This window comes from Nerophis lumbriciformis, linkage group LG34 (genome assembly GCF_033978685.3).
Source record: "Nerophis lumbriciformis linkage group LG34, RoL_Nlum_v2.1, whole genome shotgun sequence".
Taxonomy (NCBI): domain Eukaryota; kingdom Metazoa; phylum Chordata; class Actinopteri; order Syngnathiformes; family Syngnathidae; genus Nerophis; species Nerophis lumbriciformis.
The window spans coordinates 3,629,884-3,655,645 of record NC_084581.2 but is presented as its reverse complement, the minus strand read 5'-3'; the positions used below and the strand labels follow the sequence as shown (position 1 = coordinate 3,655,645).

Sequence of the window (25,762 nt, the reverse complement as noted above, 5' to 3'; positions counted from 1 at the left end):
GTGCATGATCAGGCTCTCGGGTCTCGGGTGAATGGCACAACAATCTCGTCACGGTACCTCTGTGCATCAATAAAATGCACTTGAGTTTGTTGTCCATAACATACCCCCACACCCACCATGGGCCATTCATTCACAACTTTGACATCAGCAAACCGCTCTCCCTCACAATGGCACACACGCTTTCTGCCATCTGCTATGAAAAGTGAAAACCGGGATTCATCTGTGAAGAGAACACCTCTCTGATGTGCCAGATGCCATCAAATATGAGCATTTGCCCACTCAAGTCGGTTACAACGACGAACTGCAGTCAGGTCGAGACCCCGATGAGGACGAGCATGCAAATGAGCTTCACTGAGACGGTTTCTCAGAGTTTGTGCAGAAATACTTTGGTTATGCGAACCAATTGTTGCAGCAGCTGTCTAGGTGGCTGGTCTCAGACGATCACAGAGGTGCACCTGCTGGATGTGGAAGTCCTGGGCTGGTGTTGTTACACATGGTCTGCGGTTGTGAGGCCAGTTGGATGTACTGAAAAACTCTCTGAAACTCATTTGGAGACAGTTTATAGTAAAGAAATGAACATTCCATTCACGGGAAACAGCTCTGGTGGACATTCCTGCAGTCAGCATGCCAACTGCATGCTCCCTCAAAACTTGCGACATCTGTGGCATTGTGCTGTGTGATAAAACTGCACATTTCAGCATTGCCTTTTATTGTGGGCAGCCTAAGGCAAACCTGTGCTATCTTGGCAAAGAAGAAATGCTCACTAACACAGATTTGTGAGCAATATTTGAGAGGAATAGAAAGGTATTTTGTGTATATAGTAAAGCTTTAGATCATTGAGTTCAACTCATGAAAAATGGGATAAAAAACAAAAGTGTTGCGTTTAAAACTTAATAAACGCTAGCAAGAGGCGGCTAACATTGGGATTCGTAATATTCGGCCTACAGAGCTGTATAAAAACATCCAAAAACATCCATCAACGTTTTATATTAGTTCTGTAAATGTATATGTAATTTAGGCACATTCATAATAGCTTATTAATAATGTAATATTTATGCATTGCCGTTGAATTTTTTTGCCCGCATTACTTTCACAGAGCGCATTGCGTTCTCTATTTCCTTGAACAACAGCAGCTACCACTAATCATGGTAGTTTTAGTGAGAGCCAACGACTACTACTTTGAACAAAATTCAGAACCATATCTTTTCGAGCCTGAATATAAGGAGGATGAGCTAAAAAAATTAGAAGCTGTGTACTAAGAAGATCCAGCTCTTATTAAACACAAAGCATCATGTAGCAGTATTGCCAAGTGCTGCACAAGATATACAAACTGTAAACAAAATAAAACAATCACTTACTGTACAAATGTCAACTGATGGGATGTTTATATCTTTCAGCACAATTAGATGATAAATGTATCATAATCCTCGCTCATATAAGGAAATGCTAGGAGCAAACAAGCATATTGTGGGTATTCCTAGCAATGTCTTCGGGTCTAAGTTGAATTTAAAAAAATTACCAACTTCTCGGGTAATTGCAACAACCAACAAAGCAACTAGACTTAGAGGTATGATTTATAATCTAGCACAAATTTTCACCAACTCAGAGCCGATGCAGCAGCTCAGTATGTTAATAGCTGCATAAGCTAGTTACCTCTCTGTGATCAAGGCACCGCTAAAATAAGTTTCTGGGCGTTAGCTCTTATTAAAACAATATCGCTAATACTTGGTTAATAGGTTGGTCACAACATGTAAATGGAGTATTGTTGGCAGTTTAAAATATTTTTTAGAGGGCTTTATGGACGTAATAAACCCCAATAGCTTTATTGTAAGCAGTCTACTACGAGTCGTATTTTACAATTTAGGCTGTGGGTCTTTCTGTGTGGAGTTTGCATGTTCTCCCCGTGACTGCGTGGGTTCCCTCCGGGTACTCCGGCTTCCTCCCACCTCCAAAGACATGCACCTGGGGATAGGTTGATTGGTAACACTAAACTGGCCCTAGTGTGTGAATGTGAGTGTGAATGTTGTCTGTCTATCTGTGTTGGCCCTGTGATGAGGTGGCGACTTGTCCACGGTGTACCCAGCCTTCCACCCAAGTGCAACTGGGATGGGCACCAGCACCCCCCACGACCCACAAAAAAGAGAATAAACATATGTGTTCTTGTCTCAAATAAAGATTGTGAATGATAGGCAAAATGTAAAAACAAACATGCTGGTTTTCGACTGCCCCCCTCTTCTTTTCACCCAATGGACTATTCCATGTTACTGCACATGTGCAGACTGATTTCAAGGAGACAGCCTCAACCAAAACAAAACTGTATATTAAAAAAAACCCAAGATGTCAATCTAGCTTGAAAAAAATAAAATGATCAAGTCTTCAAGCGTTGCCTTATTTTTGATCGTTTTGCCAGGATGCCAATCGTGTGTCTTGTTTACTTTCTGCTACCACAGTGATCCATGTTCTTTATTAACCAGTCACACAAAGATTATAACCCATTCTGAATGATCTTATTCTTGATATATTCCAACTAACATTGTCATATTTCAGTCTTACGCTGTTATTAACAGTTGACACACTGTAACACATATTAACACTTGTATGTAAATTGGCTGATTTCCTGCTAACGTTTATTAACCGATCTGTTCCCTGTGTCTACCTTCCCCTGTCTTCCTGTCCCATCATTTTATCCACCCATTCTTCCACGTTCAGCCTTACTGTCATCTTATGTACATTAAACCCACCAGAAACTACAGTGCATCCGCAAAGTATTCTCAGCGCTTCACTTTTTCCACATTTTGTAATGTTACAGCCTTATTCCAAAATGGAATAAACACATTTTTGTTCTCAAAAATTCGAAGCCAATACTTTATATTGACAAGTTAAAAATCTGCAAAGGTGTTAAAAATTTTTTTTTTTTTAATAAAATAAAATAAAATAAATAAATATATATATATATATAAATAACTTGTATAAGTATTCACAGCCTTTGCTTAATACTTTGTTGATGAACCTTTGGCAGCAATTACAGCCTCAAGTCTTTCTGAATAAGATGCCACAAGCTTGGCACACCTATCTTTGGGCAGTTTCACCCATTCCTCTTTGCAGCACCTCTCACGCTCCATCAGATTGGATGGGAAGTGTTTGGTTTTCATACAGGAAACATTGCTGCATTCATCTTTCCCTCTATGTTGACTAGTCTCCCAGTTCCTGACGTTGAAAACCATGCCCACAGCATGATGCTGCCACCACCATGTTTCACTGTAGTGATGCTATTGACCTGGTGATGAGCAGTGCCTGGTTTCCTCCAAACATGATGCCTGGCCTTCATGGCAAATAGTTCAATCTTTGTCTCATCAGACCAGAGAATTTTGTTTCTCATGTTCTGAGAGTCTTTCAGATGAGTTTTGGCAAACTTTTTACTAAAAATGGCTTCCGTCTGGCCACTCTACCATACAGGCCTGATTGGTGGTTTAATTGTTGCAGAGATGGTCATCCTTCTGGAAGGTTCTCCTCCTTCCACAGAGGAATGCTGTAGCTCTGACAGAGTGACCTCCCTGACTAAACTAAATTGAATGCAGTAATGAACAGAAACATCCTGGATGAGCGTGAGAGATGCTGCAAAAAGGAATGGGTGAAACATGCCTAAAGATAGGTACTTGTGGCATTGTATTAAAAACTAATCGAAACTGTAATTGCTGCCAAAGGTTCATCAACAAAGTATTGAGCAGAGGCTGTGAACACTTAAGTACATGTGATTTTAATTTTTTTTTAAATTTTTAATCAATGTTAAAAAATTAAAAAATAACTTTTTACATTATCATTATGGGGTATTGTGTGTAGAATCTTGAGACAAAAATGAATTTATTCCATTTTGGAATAAGGGTGTAACATAATATGTAGAAAAGCTGAAGCACTGTGAATACTTTTTAGATGCACTGTAAGTCAACTTTCTCTCATCCATTTTGAGCTAACTTAATAAATGAAGGAATTTGTTGTTCTTCAACATTTCAGTCACTTCAAACAAATTAACTTGATTTACTTTCTTTTGTTGTTGTTGATTGAAGATGGACACTGATGTTTGACTTCTGTGCAGGCAGGCCTGTCTCCCTGTGGAAGGGCTCCTGATTAGTGCATATGCACCCTGAATGTGCATGTGCATACCGGTACATATTTATCTTGTATCACTGGAACGTTTGGGGCAGCGTGGCTCAGTGGAGAAACTTAAGGGTTCCTGGTACGAATCCAGCTTGTTTCCTTGGGCAAGACACTTCACCCACCTTGCTCCCCTTGTCACTCACACACACTGTAAACAAATACCAGGATTTCACAGCATATGACAGTGTTTTTTACAGTAAAATATTGCAACCAAAAATTGCTGTAATATTACAAGCTGTGTACATACATCTACTGATGCTTAGTCTGGACACATCCTCAGTGACCTCTTGGATTCACCGGGCGTTTCGGGTCTCTCAACTGGTCATACGCCCTCCTCCAAGCGACCCAACCGGGGGTGATCAAATCCCCCGGCTTGTGTACAGACGGCTCGCTAGCTACCATGACTCCAAGGATCTCCTCTTTTGAGCCACAACCATCTCGAGGCAGTTTCCGCCGCTTCGGTGGTACTGCGGATGGCTCTCCTCTTTCTCTCTCCATCGATGCCCAAACTGCTGAAGGCTCTGACCAAAGAACGGGCTGCAAATCCTCTACATCCAACCTCCACAGGGAAACACCTTGCTCTCCAACCAGCCTGCTGACAGTCGCTGACCAGTCCTGCATACTTGGAGAGCTTCCTCTCGAAGGCTTCTTCCAGGCGATCTTCCCACGGGACTGTCAGCTCCAGCAGCACAGTTTGTTTGGTGGACTCAGACACAAGGACAATGTCTGGTCGCAGGGTGGTGACTGCGATATGACTGGGGAACTTCAGCTGGTTTTCAAGGTCCACCAACAACTGCCAGTCTTTTGCAGACGTCAGGATGCCTGCTGATGTTTTCCTAGCAGGAGTTGGCGTGTCCCCAGCTCTGACAAAGGCGATGGTTTTCTTGGAGGGGTGGAACTGTTTTGCCCATGCCAGTCCTGTGCTAATGGCTTCAGCGATGGTCTTCAGGACTTGGTCATGCCTCCACCTGTACCTTCCATCTCCAAGTGCCTTTGTACAGCAACTGAGGATGTGTTCCAGGGTTCCTCACTTGGGGCACAGTGGGCATGCTGATGTCTCTGCTATGCCCCATGTGTGCAGGTTTGAAGGGCTTGGGAGCACATCATATACTGCCTGGATGAGAAATTTAATGCGTTGCGGCTCGGCTTTCCAAAGCTCAGCCCAGGTCACTCTCCTCTCAACCGCATTCTCCCATCTTGTCCAAGCTCCCTGTTGCTTCATTCCAACAGCCTTGTAAGAAATTACAGTAAACATTATGATATTTCACAGCAATAAAAGCAGTTATTTCACAGTAAAATACTGTAATAATAGTCCAGCAGTACTATCACAATAAATTACTGTAAATTCAAACAGATTTGTCTCTAAAGGGGTTCCGTAGATTACAATGCACACTCTTATACAGTAAGTGGGGGTATGATGTTAAACAGAGAGCGTAATTAACTATAACATTACAACTGTGAAGTTACAGCATATAGTTGCAATTTTAACGTAATGAACTATAAGAATAAAATTAGGTTAAAGCATTTAATTTATTGTAATTAACTGTAAAATCACAGCTCTGCAGTTAAAGTAAATTGTTACAAAGATATTTCAAGGTAAATATGTTCCTATGACAGTAATGCAATTGTGAGCCAACAACAGACTCGGGAACTACATATGAAAATGAGCGACAATGCTAGAATCGTCATTTAAAGTGTGAACAGCAGATTGTTCATTAATGTCCTGAATAAGTCCATCCATTCATCCATTTTCTACCGCTTGTCCCTTTCGGGGTCACGGGGGGTGCTGGAGCCTATCTCAGCTGCATTCGGGCAGAAGGCGGGGTACACCCTGGACAAGTCGCCGCCTCATCGCAGGGCCAACACAGATAGACAGACAAACTTCACACTCACATTCACACACTAGGGCCAATTTAGTGTTGCCAATCAACCTATCCCCAGGTGCATGTCTTTGGAGGTGGGAGGAAGCCGGAGTATCTGGAGGGAACCCACGCAGTCACGGGGAGAACATACAAACTCCACACCGAAAGATCCCGAGCCCAGGATCGAACCCAGGACCTCAGTATTGTGAGGCACATGCACTAACCCCTGTACCACCGTGCTTCCTGTCCTGAATAAGTGTATAAATAAAATATCTAGATGAATAAGATATTTTTCTTTTGTTGACTGTGGGGGATCAGGTTAGAACAGGCCTGGGCAATTATTTTGACTCGAGGGGCCAAATTTAGAGAAAAAAATGTGTCTGGGGGCCAGTATATCTATTTTTAGGAAAACTAATACAAAACCTCACAATAAAGTCTGATTGAATGCTAAAAATGTTATGACAGACCGCCTTAAAAAGAATGGAATTGTATTTTTTTCTATGAACAATAAAACCCTGAATATTGACAACATATGAACGTCACACCCCCTCTCAATCGACATATTTTACAATCAAGCCAAATGCAACAAAAATGCAACAAACACAGCGAAATATGAACGTGAAGGGTAAAAAACCAAAAAATATCTACAAACTGATACATCTGATACATCACTAAGCTTTAGAACTTTCTTGTAAAAATCTCCTTCTGCGTCTGTCCCTGACACCCACATTTCAGGCAGGCCGCTCTGGAAACACTCTGTGGAAACGCTCCCCACCCACACTGCTTGGTGCCTCGTCTGAGCTGCTGTGACGTAAATTACCATAGTAACTAGTAGGGTTGTACGGTATACGAGTATTAGTATGGTACCGCGATACTAATGAATCATATTCGGTACCATACCGCCTCTGAAAAGTACCGGTCCGCCACACCCTAAGATTTTTTGTTAAAATAAAGCCAATAATGCAATTTTTTCTGGTCCCCTTCATTTAGAAAAGTATCGAAAAGTACCGAAAAGTATCGAAATAATATTGGTATCAGAACAACACTAGTCACTAAAATATCATGCAAAAGCGCAGATTCCAACCATTGAAATACATTGTATAGTTCAAGACTTATGGTGATTAGAAAACATCACTGCACATCATAATGGCAGCTACAGTTTCCATCTTAAAGATCTAAAAAAATATTTGGGAATGTCCTGCGGGCCAGATTGAAAAGCTTAACGGGCCGCATGTGGCCCCCGGGCCTTAATTTGCCCAGGTCTGGGTTAGAAGGTAGCTTGTTTTACGCGTGTGCTTCACTTGACCCGAAACACTTCCACAGCACTCTGATGCAAAAAAAAAAAGTTTATTCAACTTAACTATCAACTAAACAGGAATAATCGTAATAGGTTTTTCCACCAAATCAAAACACTAAGGTAAGAAACTATGTAGCTTGGTTCCCAACTAACTCATCAACCAGAGTAGCAGCACCTGAGCTGCTTATAAGAGCAGCAGCCTCTTAAATAGACAGCACATACGCTTATGCCCATAGCAACATAAACATAAAAATAAAGGTTACATATTTACACAACATTCATCCAATGATAACAATAACTTAACTACTTATTTTAATTATCTTCCCCCGAAAGGTACAAGCGGTAGAAAATGGATGGATGGATGGATGGATGGATGAATGCATTAATTGCCTTTATAATTCAAATCAAACAATTTGGCTCCCAAAGACCCTTTAATCTCTTGCCGCTGAATCTCTCTCTCTCTGTGTGTGTGTGTGTGTGTGTGTGTGTGTGTGTGTGTGTGTGTGTGTGTGTGTGTGTGTGTGTGTGTGTGTGTGTGTGTGTGTGTGTGTGTGTGTGTGCGTGTGTGCGTGTGTGCTTGTGTCTTCAAAGATGTTTCCATCACGTAAAGTCTTTTCTTCTCTGGACAAAATGTAATCAGCTGTTCTGTGGCCCCTCCCACACCCCAGGCCCCGCCTCGCTCGCTCCTTGTGTGTTGGTGCAGCTGGAAGCAAACACAACATCATTTATGATGATGGCCAGCAGAATCTTGAAGAAGGTCAATGGCTTCTCTAAGGGCTTTTTTTGTCGTCCTCAAAATCCCCTGAAGGAGAGCACGTCCATGATCTACAGCAAACCTCCCAGAAATCAGATCGGAGCCTTGGTAAGAACTAAGAAACACGTTTATTGTATGTTTGTCATGTTTTATTGTCATCAATCAGTGATGTGAGGAACATGATAAAGAAGTTATGAAAATGATTTATTCTTGTATTGACAATAAACCTTCATTTTTATTTTTCACATATATGAAATTCTACTCCTTTTTTCACCCTTTTAGCAGTCAAAACTTGAAAATTAGATCATGAAAAGGCTTTAAAGTGACAGCGGTTCATGTTATTTTCTTGTTTGTGACAGCAAAGTTTTTTGGTGATGTCTGTGTTTGCGGTGGCCATGTTGGCGCCGGCGGCCTGGATTCTCCACCATCTGCCAGAGTATCGCCAGAGGTCTCGCCAGACACCCAGAACCTGAACCTGTGTGCCCTTCTTTCCTACTTTATTCAAATAAATGCAAAACCAACAATCCTTACATTTGATTGTTGAACTTATTTTCACATCAATTCAAGACATTTTCGTCTTTTTGTCTGACATCAACAAATAGCAGCTATCAAATAATTTGCATAAGAAGGGTCAATTTGTTGCCCCTTTGTTGTCGATTTGTTGTTCACTTGTTGTCCATTTCTTGTCCATTCGTTGAGTTGAGTTGAGTTGAGTTGAGTTTGAGTTTATTTCGAACATGCAAGTATACAACATGATACATCACAATCTCCAGTTTCTCTTTTCGTTGTTATATTGTTGTTAATTTGCTGTCAATTTGCTGTCAATTTGTTGTTCATCTGTTGCTAAGTAGATGAAGCAAAAGACTGCAGTAGAAAATAAAAGAACACATCAAGTTTCCTAAACAGGAAGTTATTGTTTGGGGAGGAATGTGTTTACTTTGATGACATCATTTCCTGGAAGCAAAAGGCCCCCCACAGAGCTAGAGAGATATATCTAATCTAACTAGGTCGAATCAAAGCACTAATGTAGTGCAAGCTCAGCACATGCTATCATTATTATTAGATGTTTGCAAGGTTTTGGAAATATACGTGACCCAAGTTATTCTACCAACAAAATAAAGACACGGCAGATAAGAACATTACACAAAAACACAGAAAAATACAAATTGCCCAAATCGATCGTCCCTTAAATGAGACCTGAAAACCAAAATGACTTTTCTGTATTTGTTCTTCGATAATTTCTGTGCATCCTGTTATGATGAACATGTGTACACATTTCTTGCAAGATATTGTACGTTTTCAGTTTACAGCCTTCAAAAATGATTTAGTTGGTGGAATAATAATAATAATAGTAAAGAATCAATTAAATTAAAAAAAACATCTCAAGGTTTTAGATTAGATATGAATATTTGCTTTTTTCCTTATAAAAAATGTGACTGTTTTGTTCAGATAGTTTCGCATATATGATAAACCTATATTGTATTGTTTTAGTATCTTCATGTACAAAATGTAACAAATCATTATTTAATTTTTGGACACCTCTGGTTTAGAACGTTTGGTGAAAAACATCTTAGTGTTTGCTTCAATGAAACCTAAAAGGAAAAGCTGAGATTATGACAGAAAGAAGAGGAGTTTAAACGTCCACATAACGTTCCTGGTGTTGCAAAAACCGAATCAGACCTCCAGGAAGTGGTAACCTCATCAGCCGCCGCTTTCCCACCATCTGTACGACGTGCACACGACACAGCTGCTGCAGCGGCCGTGGCACAGCTGCAAAGAAGCAGAAAACGCTGGTTTCCCCTTTCCAACTTTTAGTTCGCTGGACTTGCTCACTCACCTGCTTTCTCTTTGATGACCGCCCAGTCTTCAAAACTGTCCAGGTGTTCCAACAGACGAGAGCATAGGGTCACATTACCAACGTAGTCCAAAAGGATGTCAATGATTGGCCCCGCCCACCGACTGATAGTGGGGGCGGAGATCATTTCGCAGAACTGTCAGTCAAGCACACAATGTCAGTAATTTACCCAGCAGAACAGTTTTACAGTGTCGTCAAGTTAGTTGTAGTTTGTAGAAAACTCTGAGCACCTGAACGCCTCTCCTGGCATTGTTGTCTCTTTCAGGATAGCCCAGGTGACCTCTGTGGGGCCTGCTGGTTTGGAGCGATGGGTGTGGTCCGGTTCCGTACACACAGTGGAAACAGGAGAGGGCCTGGCCTCCGTTGTCCAGCAGGTACTTGAACAAGGGCAGGTACTTCATGGAGAACATATAAATGGCGGGGAAGGTGGTGGGGTGGGTGGGTATGCAGGCGTTGATGTCAGCGCCGTGTTCCACCAGCAGCGTGACAATCTCAATGCAGCCCTGCCTCGCAGCCACCATGAGCGGCCGGAACACGTCCAGGTTTGGATCAGCACCGGACTGCAGCAGCATGCGCACATTGTCAATGTTGTTGTTGATGACAGCGAAGTAGAGCGCCGTGCTGCGCCGGTCCTCGTACAGTTTAGAACGCTCCTCGGACAGCTGGGCGTTGACATCAAAACCGGCTGCGATCAAAGTCTCCAGGACGTCGTCACGATTTCGTTCAGCTGCGACATGAAGTGGACTGATGCCGCAGCGGCGGACTCTCGCCTTGCTGGTTGCTGGGATCAACATGGACACCACGCTGGACAAGAAAACATTGTTCTGTTTTCCAACTTTGATGATGAACGTGTCAAAGTGCTTACACGTCACTTCCTCTCTGAGCGGCGATGTGAAGCGGCAAAAGACTCGTTTTTCCTGATTTGTTAGCATCTGCTTTCTGGGAAAGAAGAAACTTCACGGTGTCCACATGTATGTTTTTAGAAGCTTCATAGAGAGCCGTCCCTCCATCGGCAGCTTCAGAGTTAATGTCTGCACCTGAGAAGCAACAGGAGTCAGAGGTCAAAGGTGCTCGTTTACTTCCACAATGAAGCAGTCCCTCCAGGATTTTGCGATCGCGCCAATACGCACAGGTTCAAACAATCCCTGCGAATTCGGCATGACCTAGCAACTTTGTCCAATTTGGCCAACACAATTTGTCCCTGAGCAGCGCTCAAATGCACGCGTCAAGTGTCTAATCAAAACATATGTTTGTTCATTGTGTAGACGACAACATGTAACAATATATCAACAATTGATCTACCGGCACAATTGTTGCCCTCTCACCTAGCTCAGACATACAGTACTTCCTGTTCCTGTCTTCAATGTTAATCAATCAATCAAAATGTATTTATCTACCCCTTAATCACAAGTGCCTTAAAGGGTTTCACAAACCATGCCATCCTCGGATCTGAACCCACATCCGGGTGAGAAAAAACTCCACTAAGTGGAAACAATGAGAAACTTTGGGAGGGACCGCAGATGTGGGTGCAAAGGATGCCGAGTGGGTACGGTTCATAATGTGAGAGTCCAGTCCATAGGGAGGCCAGCAGAGGGATCCTCTTGCATGTAGACAAGTCGGCAGCGCAGAGACGTCACTGACTGATGCACAGAGGAGTGGTTCATTCTGGGTCCAGAATTGGAATAGCTAGTGCCTCCTCCGTGGAGGCTGATCCGTGGCCAAATGATAAACAGGCCACGCAGGAGAGGGGGGCAGAGCAGAAAAGAGAAGTGGCACGCCAACTAGTCTTATATAGAGTCTATTTAAAGACTAGAACATATAAATGAGTTTTAAAATGGGACTTAAAAACTTCGACTGAGGTAGCATCTCTAACTGTTACCGGTAGGGCTGTCTAGGGTAATGGAGCCCGAATAGAAAATGCTCTAGAGCATGCAGACTTTTTTGGGCTCTGGGAATCACTAATAAGCAGATTTCTGGCCATGACATATGGCACAATAAAATCAGCAAGATAGGTTGGAGCTAGACCGTTTAGTATTTTACACGTAAGTAATAAAACCTTCAAGTCGCTTCATAGGAAGCCAGTGCAGGTGAGCCAGTATAGACGTAATATGATCAAACTTTCATGTTCTTGTCAAAAGTCTAGCAGCCGCATTTTGTACCAACTGTAATCTTTTAATGCTAGACATAGGGAGACCCAAAAATAATACATTACAGTAATCGATACGAGACGTAACAAACGCAGGAATAATGATCTCAGCGTTGCTGGTGGACAAAATGGGACGAACTTTAGCGATATTACGGAGATGAAAGAAGGCGGTTTTAGTAACACTCTTTATGTGTGACTCAATTGAGAGAGTTGAGTCGAAGATAATACCCAGATTCTTTAACAAGTCGCTTTGTGTTTTTTGTTAAATGTTAAGGTGGTGTATAGCAAGACCGATAATCAGCATTTCCGTTTTCTTAGCGTTAAGATGCAAAAAGTTGCTAGACATCCATTGTTTAATTAATTATATATATATATATATATATATATATATATATATATATATATAATAATGGATTAGATTTGATATAGCGCTTTTCTATTATTAGATACTCAAAGCGCTCACAGAGAACTGGGGACCCATCATTCATTCACACCTGGTGGTGATAAGCTACATTTGTAGCCACAGCTGCCCTAGGGTAGACTGATGGAAGCGAGGCTGCCAATTTGCGCATACGGCCCCTCCGACCACCACCTATCATTCATTCATCATTCATTCACCAGTGTGAGCGGCACCGGGGGCAAGGGTGAAGTGTCCTGCCCAAGGACACAATGGCAGCGATTTGGATGTCAAGAGGCGGGGAGCGAACCTGCAACCCTCAGGTTTCTGGCACGGCCGCTCTACCCACTACGCCATACCGCCCCTATCATATATACAAATGATACATATATTGCCCTCTATATATATATATATATGTAATTTGAAAAGTAGTAGTAATAGTAGTGCGGTCATCCCTGAACTATATATTATCTGCATGCGTCACTAGATCAGCAACAAACTATGAGAATTTGCTGATAACGTCCGATTAGAGCCCAGGGTGATAGATAGCAGCCAGATGAAGCGGTAGCGGTATAACAGACCTCATAGTAAGCAACTCAAATGATTTATATTTATTACTTAGGTTAGGGCTAAGGTTAAGGTTTTCATCTGAGATTAATGCAACCCCTCCAACCCTTTTAAGGGGACGAGCTACATGCAAACTCGTATAGTTGGGAGAAGATGCCTCGTTAAGCAGAACAAATGTATCTAGTTTCAGCCAAGTCTCACTTAGACCAATGAAGTTATAGAGGAACTGCGCTTTTTAAAAAAAAATGTGCCTGTCGTTCAGACGTTATGAAAGACAAAACGACGGATAATTATATTTTAATGCATTCTAACTTGTAAATAAACGTAAATAAAAGTCCACTTAGTCTGCCCATAAAACCCAATTAAAAAGCATCCAAAAACCACCAAAAATACTCCATTTAAACTTAATAATTATATGTGTCCATTTCTCTTGACAACTTGTTCAAAAAGGAGTAAGAAGAAGTAAAGCCTACCCCTTTTCCAAGTAATGGCAATTACTAACATATTTGTTCACGTCCTGATCTGATCTTGGAATTGTAACAAAATTTACACCAATGAATACAACAGTTCTCTTAATAGTTAAATCAGTCATACTTCATTTATAAGATGAATAAATTAATTGTTAAGATAGACAAACACTTTTCAAGAGTAAAACATACACTGAGAATGTCTGCAAATTGTGGACAACAAAGCAGACAGCGGGGGAAAAGGAAGGTGTTGGTGGTGTTCCTTTCTTTAATTATAGTTATTATTATTCCATCCATCCATCCATTTTCTACCGCTTATTCCCTTTGGGGTCGCGGGGGGCGCTGGAGCCTATCTCAGCTACAATCGGGCGGAAGGCGGAGTACACCCTGGACAAGTCGCCACCTCATCGCAGGGCCAACACAGATAGACAGACAACATTCACACTCACATTCACACACTAGGGCCAATTTAGTGTTGCCAATCAACTTATCCCCAGGTGCATGTCTTTGGAAGTGGGAGGAAGCCGGAGTACACCGGAGGGAACCCACGCAGTCACGGGGAGAACATGCAAACTCCACACAGAAAGATCCCGAGCCCGGGATTGAACCCAAGACTACTCAGGACCTTCGTATTGTGAGGCAGATGCACTAACCCCTCTTCCACCGTATTAGTTATAATTAATTTAAACAGTAATTTTACAATGAGCGCTGAGTATGTGCTTTTACTGCCATCTCGTGTCTACTTCTAAGTATGAAACGAGTAAAACATCAATATAAGTATTTGTTTCACAATTTATGTAGAAATCCTGTGATTTTTTTTTTTTAGATTAAAGTTTGCAAGGAACACTTAAAATATTGTTAACAAATTTATAAAAACATGAGTTGATTCAATGTGGTTGAATAAAAAATGAACCTCAAAACGTCCCAACTTTTGCCCCACCTTTATGAATGAGTTGAAATTCAGGCATTTCTGGCCACCGCAATCACAAAAAAATCCTGGAGGGATTATGTGACTCACCGTGCTTGACCAAAAAGCGCAGCGAGTCCTCTTGTCCACACTGAGCAGCCGAGAACAAAGGTGTGATCCCGTAGACATTCTTCAGGTTGTGTTTGGCTCCAGCCTTTAGAAGCATCTCGCAGATCTCCACGTTGTTGTTTAAGGCGGCCTCCTGCAGCGCTGTGCAGCCATGAAAGCACTGAGTGTTGACCGCTGCGCCGTGATTGAGCAAGAGCGCCACCAGCGAAGGGTTGCTTATCTCGCAGGCTGCAAGTCAAGACAGGTTAATGTCGCACACCACCACACAAAAACTACACATCAAGACACAGTTCTCAATGTCGAAAGCTATTAAAGTTGTTACCTTTATACAGTGGAGTCTCGCGTTCCTGATTAGCCAAATCAGGATTAGCGCCGTTCTCCAGCAGAATTTCAGCACATTGTAGATGCTCCCTGTTGACGGACAACAGCAGCGGCGTCTCACCGCGTTGTGTGCGTTTGTTGACCATCCCTGGCTGAGCTGAGCAACGTAGTCACCAGTTGGTCATGAAAGCAATTTAAAAATGCTAAGAGTTAGCATGTTAGCTTGTGATACTCCAATGGTCAACCTGGGACAAAATGGTCTCCAGGAAAACAAACACATGCTAACATTCAAGCACTGAAACTTTGTGTCATCAATCCATCCATCCATTTTCTACCGCTAATTCCCTTCGGGGTCGCAGTGGGTGCTGGAGCCTATCTCAGCTACAATCGGGCGGAAGGTGTCAGTTAAAAACAACTCAAAGTTAAGTGCCAATGATAGTCACACACACACTAGGTGCGGTGAAATTATCCTCTGCATTTGACCCATCCCCACAGGGGAGCAGTGAGCAGCAGCGGTGGCCGCGCCCGGGAATCATTTGGTGATTTAACCCCCAATTCCAACCCTTGATGCTGAGTGCCTAGCAGGGAGATAATGGTCCCATTTTTATAGTCTTTGGTATGACTCAATTGGGCCCCCAAACATTCTGAGAAAATTCCAGAAGAATAATCTCCTTCAAATGATGTTTCAGTTCATCCTTTTACATCTGTGTATGATTGGCAGGTCAGTGTTTATTTTTGTAATGCAATCTGTGATATTTCTACTTTAATAAATGCTAGTACATTAGTTGAGGAATATAGGGGGATGTTGGGGGTAGGAGGGATATTGTGTATATTATTTTATAACCTGTGTTGATAGTCCTCATTAACAGACTGTTTAGCATGCTGAATAATAGACTTTATTAATAAATTGTCATGCAGCGATATGAATACCAGTAATTTAAACAACCCGTAATATACAGAATATCAGAAGTATTTATTCGGGTAGGAATTCCACGGCTTACATTACCAAACATCTTTGAAAATCAAACCATTATCGTAACGATCCGCATTTTGTGTTATTAATGCGCGAACCTGGTATCTAAACACAGATGTGTTTTTACTCTACTTTGAAAGCAAGGGGGGCAGCACGGTGGAACAGTGGTTAGTGCGTCTGCCTCACAATACGAAGATCCTGGGTTCGATCCTGCGCTCGGGATCTTTCTGTGTGGAGTTTGCATGTTCTCCCCGTGACTGCGTGGGTTCCCTCCGGGTACTTCGGCTTCCTCCCATCTCCAAAACACATGCACCTGGGGATAGGTTGATTGGCAACACTAAATTGGCCCTAGTGTGTGAATGTGAGTGTAAATGTTGTCTGTCTTTCTGTGTTGGCCCTGTGATGAGGTGGCGACTTGTCCAGGGTGTACACCGCCTTCTGCCCGAATGCAGCTGAGATAGGCTCCAGCGACCCCCCGCGACCCCGAAAGGGACAAGCGGTAGAAAATGGATGGATGGATGGATGAAAGCAAGGGTTCCTACAGCAGAAATACAAATTCTATACTCCTACAAAATCTGTAAAAACACCAACCTGTGCAGTTTATTTTTTATTGTCATTAAAAGTGTGTTTAAGTCCATCTTGTGTTTTTCAAAATTATTTGTTTAGGCCTGGGTACACTTTTTAATGATGAAAAATGATTTCTATCTGCGATTAATCATGATTTATTTTAAGTTAACTACGAGCAATGCAATTAAATATTTTAATCGTTAGACAAAGCGAAGCAAATGCGCCACAGCGTGCCTTCAACAATCGCTATTTTTTAGGAATCAAAGATCACAGTATATATATATATATATATATATTTATATATATATATATATATATATATATATATATATATATATATATATATATATATATATATATATTGCATACATCAACATGTGTTTACCTATAAAATGGTTGTTTGTGAAAGAGGCAAAAATGATAATCGCCAACTGGATCTAAAAAGACATACTATAATAATAATAATGGACTAGATTTATATAGAGCTAGGCACTTGACACTCAAAACGCTTTACAGTGAGAACTGACAGCCCTTAATTCCACTTCACATTCACATTTTGGTGATGGTAAGCTACATTTGTAGCCACAGCTGCCCTGGGGTAGACTGACAGAAGCATGGCTGTCCATTTTCACCAACGGCCTTTGCGACCATCGCCAAACATTGATTCATGTTCATACACCTGTGTGAGTCACACTGATAGCAAAGTGGGTGGAGTGTCTTGCCCAAGGACACAACAGCATTGACTAGAATGGCGAAAGCTGCATTTGTGCAAGGAACCTTCAAGTTCCTGGACACTCTACCATGTGAGCCATGCCATCTTTATACTTTCAGCATTATAAATGTTTCTTCTACTTTGGAGATGTAAAAATGTTTTTCTATTTACCTGATAGGAGTATTCTCAGACATGCCTCCTGATCGTACCAGACAGCCTGATGGATGGCCAGCCAGCCTGGTTTACTGGGCAGCATCAGGTTGCTTCCAGAACCTCTAATTAGAGCTTTCACTCGATCCACATCACCGACCCGGATGGCTTCAAATAAAGGCTCCTCCTCCCTGCCCAAAAACAAGTAATTAGATGCAAACGTCACCTCACCGGTCTCATCTGACCTTATTCGACCAAAGGTGTCACAGTTGCAGCTGCAAACATACTCCTGAAGTTCTGGAGCCACATGGACCAAAGTGCCGTCAGAGCTTCGATAAGCCAACATCTTCTTCCCATAACCAGTCATGAAACAACTGACAGTGCCGTCAAAGTTCTTCCTGCAACAGCCAATCAACACACGCACCAATCAACACACAATAGACAACAGCCAATCAAAACACACGCACACCCACATGCACGCAAAAACAACAGCATACACACACACGCCAGGCTTTTGAGTCGAGTGTTGGAAGCAGTCTGAGGCCATACAAAAGTATTGGGACACGTGCAGTAAAAGGAGTAAAGTTGTTTCTCACTTTGCAGCTGGAACAGCTTCCACTCTTCTGGGAAAACTTTCTACGAGATGTTGGACCAGGTCCATTTGACAGCATTGGACCTAAGAGAAGGCCTACAGTAATCGTTATGTGCATTGAAGTTCTTCCTCCTGCAAGTGTTGGGGGATCTTGCTTTGTGTAGCGACAAAACAAAAGGTTTCCTCTAAAGTTGGGAGCATGAAGAATGAAGACTCAGTCCAACATTGTGTCCCAATAGTTTTGTCCATGTGGTATTTTCGGGCAAGTGCAAATTATCAGCGCATTAATTGATGTTTGCATGTTCTCTTCGTGACTGCGTGGGTTCCCTCCGGGTACTCCGGCTTCCTCCCACCTCCAAAGACATGCACCTGGGGATAGGTTGATTGGCAACACTAAATTGGCCCTAGTGTGTGAATGGGAGTGTGAATGTTGTCTGTCTATCTGTGTTGGCCCTGTGATGAGGTGGGGACTTTTCCAGGGTGTACGACGCCTACCGCCCAGATGCAGCTGAAATAGGCTACAGCACCCCACATGACTCAAAAGGGACAAGCAATAGAAAATGGATGGATGGATGGATGGAATTGATGAACATGCAACATGTTTCCTTGTCAGCTTCAAAAAATATTTTCTTTTAGAACAAATAAGCTCGAGGCAACAAGTGGATTATTTTCAAGCATTCTTAAATCGTATTGTAATAGAGAAAATAAATACATAGATAAATACAGTGTTGCCTTGGTTTTTAGGCAAGTCACTCTAGAACCCACCGCCTCCCCATAGTAAGTGAAGTTACGCGAAAAAGGTACAGTATTTATTTTATGATATACATGGATATTATATGCATTTTAAGTCTCTATAAACACACCACGTGCTGTTATTAACTTTCACATACAGTCATAAAGATTCATTAATACTATTACAAGATTCATTGATCTTGTAATAGTTGCTACAGCTTGTAGCTAAGCTACCTTCTTTAAGCATTGCAATGAGGGTGTTGTTTCTATCCAACGGTAAGCAGCTTCATCGTGGGCTTAGGTTCTGTGCCAGAAGCCTTAGAAGGCGCAGAAGATTTGGATTACATGGTAGGAATTGAAATAAAGTCAAAAGTTAGCAGAAAACAAGCAAGCAGAACAAAGCAGAGCAGAGCTGCAGTACGCGGAGCTGAAGCTAAAAGGAGGCCTGATGTGGCTGAGCCAATCAGCTGCCAGACACAGTGCTCTGTAATTGGTCCAACATCAGCCAATAGTGAGTTGTGTACGATGTCATGTAGGCAAAGGCTTCATTGTTGCATGCGATAATATCAAATAGATGTTATAATACTTGTATAAATCACTATTAATATCTTATAATAGTGTGAGGGTTTTTTTCTATTTTTATATTTTCTCTTAACCTCTTAAGGCCCAAGCTGTTTGTTTACATGCTTTTTTTTATTTCTCTCTGCTATTTGGGCTTATTGGACCCTTATTAGAATAAAAACTAAGAATCATCTTTTGATATGATGTACTTAGTCCATAAGTACACAAACGTGTACTTCATGTTTAGTGACATGCTAATTCTTATTTTTACACTTTTTTTCCCCCAAATTCCATTGTATGTTATACTCTTCTGACACCACCAGATGGCAGTATAAGTGTCCACATAAGCAGCCATGAGACCCCAATTCAGTAGTGTACACAATTTTGGAAATAAGAGCTAAAAGGTGCTGTCCACGCATGCGGCCACTAAGCCTTTAGAGGTGTTAAGATAGTGTGGAATTTTGTTGTGTGGTTTTATATTTTTTGGGGGGCAGCACGGTGAAACAGGGGTTAGTGCATGTGCCTCACAATACGAAGGTCCTGAGTTTTATATTTTATCTTTTGATCATATAGGTAACTAATCGTGTGTATTGTTTTAATGTGCATGTTTTGGTATGCTTGCTGTGATACCTCTTCAACTTTTTACAGACAGCTGGACAACAGATCAGGAGATGTGTTTGGAATAGAGGAATGGGAGTTACCCTTAATTAGCTGGAAGGTGGACAAGTGGGGAGGACTTCAAGGAGAGAGACAGCAGAACTCTGGCACACACGGAGACACAGGAGTAGGACGAGACGCAAGAAAAACATGCAGTGACCACGGGACGCAGAAAGTGTCGGGAGTCATGCTCCTTTTACATTTGACACCAATTTTTTTGCCCTTTTGTGACACAGATCGGATATTTTTTTTCCCGCCTAAACGTTTCAAAGTGCTTCGCATCAGATATTTTTGCATTAGATTTGGGCCACATCATGAGGTTATCCAAATCCGATTAGAATCAAATATTTTCAAATGTGACTGCAGTCTAAACGGCAATGTGACTTTTACGTCATCTTTAGTCGAGCTACCTCATTCTGTTGCGCAGAAAAAGATGTGTCCCGCCAGCGGAAGGGGATACATCATCGCATGATCAAAGCATTTTTTTCATCGGACGAATTTTCGGTGCATCACTCATCAGTAGTTCGCAAATAATAGGCTATAAGTATTATATGAAGAAACATATATACTGTATATACTTTGATTCCCTAAGAAGTAATGATGTTAAAGGACCGGAAATTACGCTGTGGTGTATGTGCTTACATGTTACGGGCATTGCGTGAGTTTTTTACAAAAATGAGGTAAGATAAAATAGCAACTAACAAAGACAAGTCCTTGTCTCAGCCATAAAAATATTAGAACCCTACCAAATATATTACACTTTATACAGTATATCCATTTATACATTATATTACTTTAATTTGCTTTCACAAAAAAACCCTCATTTTCAATTGTATCTTCTTTTATTTTGTAAAGTATTAGTTGTATTAGGAGTAGCGACTTCCTTGTTCTTTTATGGAATCTAGTCCTTCGTTTTCACCTTATCAAACTGCGCATGCAAGTGATGTTGAGGCCAAATTGGGGCCACATTGGGGCCTGTGCCCGTTTTTACAATGTACGTAGACCACCTCAATCTCGTTATTCTACTGGATCCATCCCGCAGCGCATCCAGTTTGAAAACCCTCTCCTGACCCATAAAGCGTTCCACAACATGGCCTCGTTCTACCTCTGTGACCTTTTCCCCCTCACATTCCTGTTAGGAACCTGCAATCCATCAACAATCACCTGCTGTCCCCTCAGACCCCAACGCCAAATCTGGGAGGACCGTGCCTTTTTCCATCTCTGCCCCCACCCTCTGGAACTCTCTCACCCTTTCTATCGCTCATGTCATAATCCCACAATGTCGTTCTCGCCATTTCCGGAACTAATTTGGCTGTCAAAGAGTACCAACTTGTCGGAATACATCCTCAGCTTTCTTCTATCCAAGTGAGAGGCATGATTTATGATCTACAATAAACTTCCAGGGGGCAATGAAGCAAGAGAGCAGCAGATCACTCGATGATGTCAACATCGGCACTCACAGTAGTGATTACGGCGCTAGCACTTATAATAACAATATCAATCAATCAACATTTACTTATATAGCTCTTAATCACAAATGTCTCAAAGGGCTGCACAAGCCACAACGACATCCTCGGCTTAGATCCCATATCACTAATACTTGGTTAATAATGAAGTCACGAAATGTAAATGGAATTTTGTTGGTGGTTTTTGGAAGGGTATTATTGGGTTTTACGGGCGGAATAGAGGACCACCCATTGGCTCCGCTGTAAGTGGACTTTTATTTACGTTTATTCATTTACGAGTTACAATGCATTAAAAAAAATCAATCCGTCGTCTTGTCTTACATAATAATTGTGAATGATAGGCAAAATTCCCCAAAAATATGCAATTCCCCTTTAAAAACGCAAAAAGAATCTTGTAAAATTCACTACTTTGTTTGCTCAAAGACCGATTGTGTTAAATTAGAAGGCAACGGCTCCTCCTTGCCAAACCCGCTGGATTAGAGATGTTCTTTATTTTCTCAAACTGAAAAAGATTGGGCTGACATTGAATATGGTTGTTCTGCAAAGTTCCAAGAACTGTGGGGTGCCTTTCTAAGATGTGTAGGAGATACTGATCTCCAAATTAACCCGGATTGAAACACAATTGAAATGTGGGTGGTTGATTTGTGTGCTTGTTGGTTCTTTGTATCTCTCTCGGGCCATTCAGGAATGCAGCTCTCTGTGGTTTCTTTTTATTTAATTTATATATATATATTAGGGTTGTCTCGATACCAATATTTTGGTACCTGTACCAAAATGTATTTCGATACTTTTCGATACTTTTCTAAATAAAGGGGACCACAAAAAATGGCATTTCTGGCTTTATTTTAACAAAAAATCTTAGGGTAAATTAAACATATGTTTCTTATTGCAATCGAAGAACAATGTTGTCCTTAAATAAAATAGTGAACATACTAGACAACTTGTTTTTTAGTAATAAGAAAGCAAACAAAGGCTCCTAATTTGTCTGCTGACGTATGAAGTAACATATTGTGTCATATTCCATTTTATTTTTTTTGTAAAAATGATAAAGGACAAGCTGTAAACAATTATTATTAATCTTCTTGTTCATTTAGTAAAACCAGCAATGTCACGACGTGACGACGACGTGACGACGACGTGACGACGACGTGACGACGACGTGACGACGACGTGACGACGACGTGACGACGACGCGGCGTCATGCCTGTAAAAAAATATATAGCGAACCGGTACTTTTCAAACAGAGTATAGTACCGTTTTCGATTCATTAGTACCGCGATACTATACTAGTACCGGTATACCATACAACCCTAATATATATATATATACCGTATATTACCAAATAAACGCCCTTGTGCAAATAACCGCCCATGTCCTAATAGCCGCCCGGGGTCTGACCCCATCTTGTGAAATAAACGCCTCTTCCTAATAAACGCCTATGTCCAAATAGCCGCCCATGGGCTGTTATTTGCATAATTTAGATTAAAATCATATTGACTTCATTAAACCCAATTTATAAGCTAAAAGGAAAAGCAAAGGTGCAATAATTCTGGTCATTACGGTAACAGCAGACGTTACGTGGGGATTCTGGGTAATCAACATATTGCAATGGGTGACCGCATATAGCGTAACACACACTCAACGACAACAACAAACCCACGAGGAAAAGTTTCAACATGGCAAGCAACAGCAGCAGTGAGTTGAATGAACAGGATACCGCTGCACCACAACTGATGGACGGGAATACTTTAAGGGGGAAGAAGAACAGAAAGTTTGACTTAAAGTTCAAGCTAGCGGTTGTGAAGTATGCGGAGCAGAATTCTGGTTTGGCAGCGGCCAGGCAGTTTAACGTTGACCCAAAACGTGTACGAGAATGGAAACAAAAAAAGGGAGAACTACAATCTCAGTCGGCAATCGATGGAAAATGGGCTCGCTTATCTGGTGGAGGTAGGAAGAAAGTGAGCGACGAGCTTGATGCTAATTTGTGTCAGTGGATACATCACGTTCGTGGACTGAACCACCGTGTGTCCCGCAAAATGATCCGCATTAAGGCAAAGGACAGTGACAGTATTATTGTTCTGTTTTGATGGTGGGTTTTATACTTGAGTACTTGGTACCATAATTTTATTTTTCCCGGTAGGCTGCTTTATTTAAAAAGTTTATTTATTTTTAGTATTTGTATTCTATTTGACAATTGTTGCACTACTGTCATGTTGAGGCCTTGTTGATCTCTTGTCTTTTGATAGTCTTGTTTTTTTGTTTGTATGTTTACATTAGCTTTTACATTTAAAGTTCTTAGTACGAAAAAAAATACTGGACACTAACCATTGTAACCAAATAATGGCCTGGTGCAGGCTGGTGCAAAAATAAATAAAAGCCTTGTGCAAATAACCGCCCATGTCCTAATAGCCGCCCGGGGTCTGACCCCATTTTGTGAAATAAACGCCCTGGCTACTATTTGGTAATATACGGTTTTATATATATATATATATATATATATATATATATATATATATATATATATATATATATATATATATATATGAAATTATGCTATGCTGTGTCCTGTGAAACAACTTTCAATAAAAAGAGTGAAAGAAGCTGTTTGCAACATTTACACAGATTAGATGCCTGGAGGGCAACAACTTTGCAATGTATTTGCAAGGCTTCTCGTACGTAATGACGTACGTACGTACGTAACACATGCACGTGCGTGCATTAGCATTAGGTGTTGTTAGCTGTCATTGAATGTATATTCTACCATAACAACATGACTGCAATTTTTTTGTTGCTTCTCTTGGACTGTTTTTGTATGTGTGGACGCGCTCCCTGCGCATACGCATTGACGAGACTGGGTGATCACTTTATTGGGGCCGGTAAAAGTTTTGTTTCCATAAACTTTCCAATTGTGAAAAATATAGACAATTGTCAAACAAATGTGTTCTGTTAAACTACTAATGGTAACATAAACTAGCCGGTGGTGTTCTTGTTGTATTTTTTTCTTTGAAAAATGTCACTGTGAGGAAGTTGCAAACAGCACCTTTAATAGAAAAAAAAATATTTACAATTTTAAAATCTGCAATGCACAGTAAGTGGACACGTTAGTGGCGAGGGACGACTGTTTTTATGTTAATGCTACCATCAACACTTACAACCCTATGTGTATTATTAGGTTGGTCAATTCACTGAAGGTCACGAAAGGTCATTAAAGGTCACTAGAGGTCACATACGTACAAATCAGGAGGCTTTTCGCTGGGAGGGTTTGGCGAACTGTAGTGGGCAGCGGTTTTCTGCGCAGGTGAAATTTGGCAGGCGTCACTCGCGTTGACCTTCGGGTCAGGAAGCTGCAGGCTTGTGTTGAGGGTGGAGCCAGCGTGTGCGTCGGCCAGACTACGCTCGACGGCGAGCTGCAGCAGCTCGTCGTCACTCAGGTTGCCGTACACAGAGTAATCGTCCAGTGTGGCCGTGTGAGGAACGCCAGCTGACGCCATGATGGCGCTGCGACGACAAGTCACATTTCAGGACAAAAGACATATTATGTTTCTCATATGGAGACATTTTGTCTGCTATTCACTGGAGCGCAACAGTGGCTGCCTCAAGCCAAATTAAACAATAGGGAAATCCCAAAAGTTCCCAATATGACTTGCTGTGATGACACATGTCAGACTTCAGTTATTTACAACAAAGTCACGTATACACTTTTGTTACTTGAACTGCTTTCACGTGCACACAGCAAATCATCTCAAACAAACAAGTAGAAAAGTTCTCACCAGGTTTTCAATGAGCCTTTCAGGCAGGCAGTCCACTGCAACCCATTTGGATGTTTGCGAGAGACGACTTTTATTTTGGGAAGCTGACCTGTGAGCAGCTGCCTCTCGTCTTACAGTCATGTGACCTTTAGGCGCTCAACCTGTCACAAAAAGCCTCTAACAATTTGCAGTCATGTTGTTGCTATGATAGAATATATATTCAATGATAGCTAACTTTAGCTAGCTCAATTTTGTAAAGTTGCTATCATAAGCTGAGAACAAACAAAGCTAATGAGTGTGGGAGTGTGCTACGCACCAGCATAATTTACGTCATTACGGACTAAAAATGTAGTGAGGCGGGATATAATGCTTAGAACACATTCAAAAGTTAGCGCCCTCAAGGCATCTGCATAAAGGTTTCAAGCAGCTCTTTTAAATGCACTACTTGCTTCTCACGGACCTCAAAAGCAAGCCTGCAAGTGATTAATGTCTGAGGTGCCTTTTTGACCGATTTCAATGATTTAAAAGCTTCCACCGAGGAGCCAGGGACAGGTAGATGATATCAAACTAAATCTTGCAGTATGTGAACCTGCAGAACATGCGTTTAATTTGCTCAAAGAGCTGTCAACAAATGAAAGTGTTTCTAACGTGCCTGCTTGCCATTGAAGGAAGACAATCACTGCTTTCCACTATGCTATTTTTAGGAGTGCTAAGATAAAAACACACAAGCTGTGTTCCAAGTTGGA

At 41.5% G+C, this 25,762-nt stretch overlaps 1 protein-coding gene across 1 annotated transcript; it reads right to left on the bottom strand.

The window, feature by feature from the left end:
• Positions 1-8,848: 8,848 nt before the first annotated feature.
• On the bottom strand, positions 8,849-25,052 carry LOC133576293 (ankyrin repeat and SOCS box protein 2-like). The gene is made up of 10 exons (XM_061929415.1): positions 25,038-25,052; positions 24,502-24,765; positions 17,547-17,657; positions 17,281-17,450; positions 14,859-15,014; positions 14,519-14,764; positions 10,789-10,960; positions 10,154-10,727; positions 9,906-10,059; positions 8,849-9,838 (listed from the first exon to the last, which is right to left on the bottom strand). Exons 2-10 carry the CDS (start codon positions 24,756-24,758, stop codon positions 9,702-9,704), a joined length of 1,977 nt encoding a protein of 658 aa, XP_061785399.1. The 5' UTR covers positions 24,759-24,765; positions 25,038-25,052; the 3' UTR covers positions 8,849-9,701.
• Positions 25,053-25,762: the final 710 nt, after the last annotated feature.

Coding starts and splice junctions, on each gene's coding strand:
- LOC133576293 (XM_061929415.1), bottom strand. CDS start 24,758: ATGGCGTCAGCTGGCGTTCCTCACACGGCCACACTGGACGATTACTCT. Junction 10,060..10,153: donor ATGCCAGGAGAGGCGTTCAG/GTGCTCAGAGTT, acceptor CTTGACTGACAG/TTCTGCGAAATGATCTCCGC. Junction 9,839..9,905: donor GGTCATCAAAGAGAAAGCAG/GTGAGTGAGCAA, acceptor GCTTCTTTGCAG/CTGTGCCACGGCCGCTGCAG.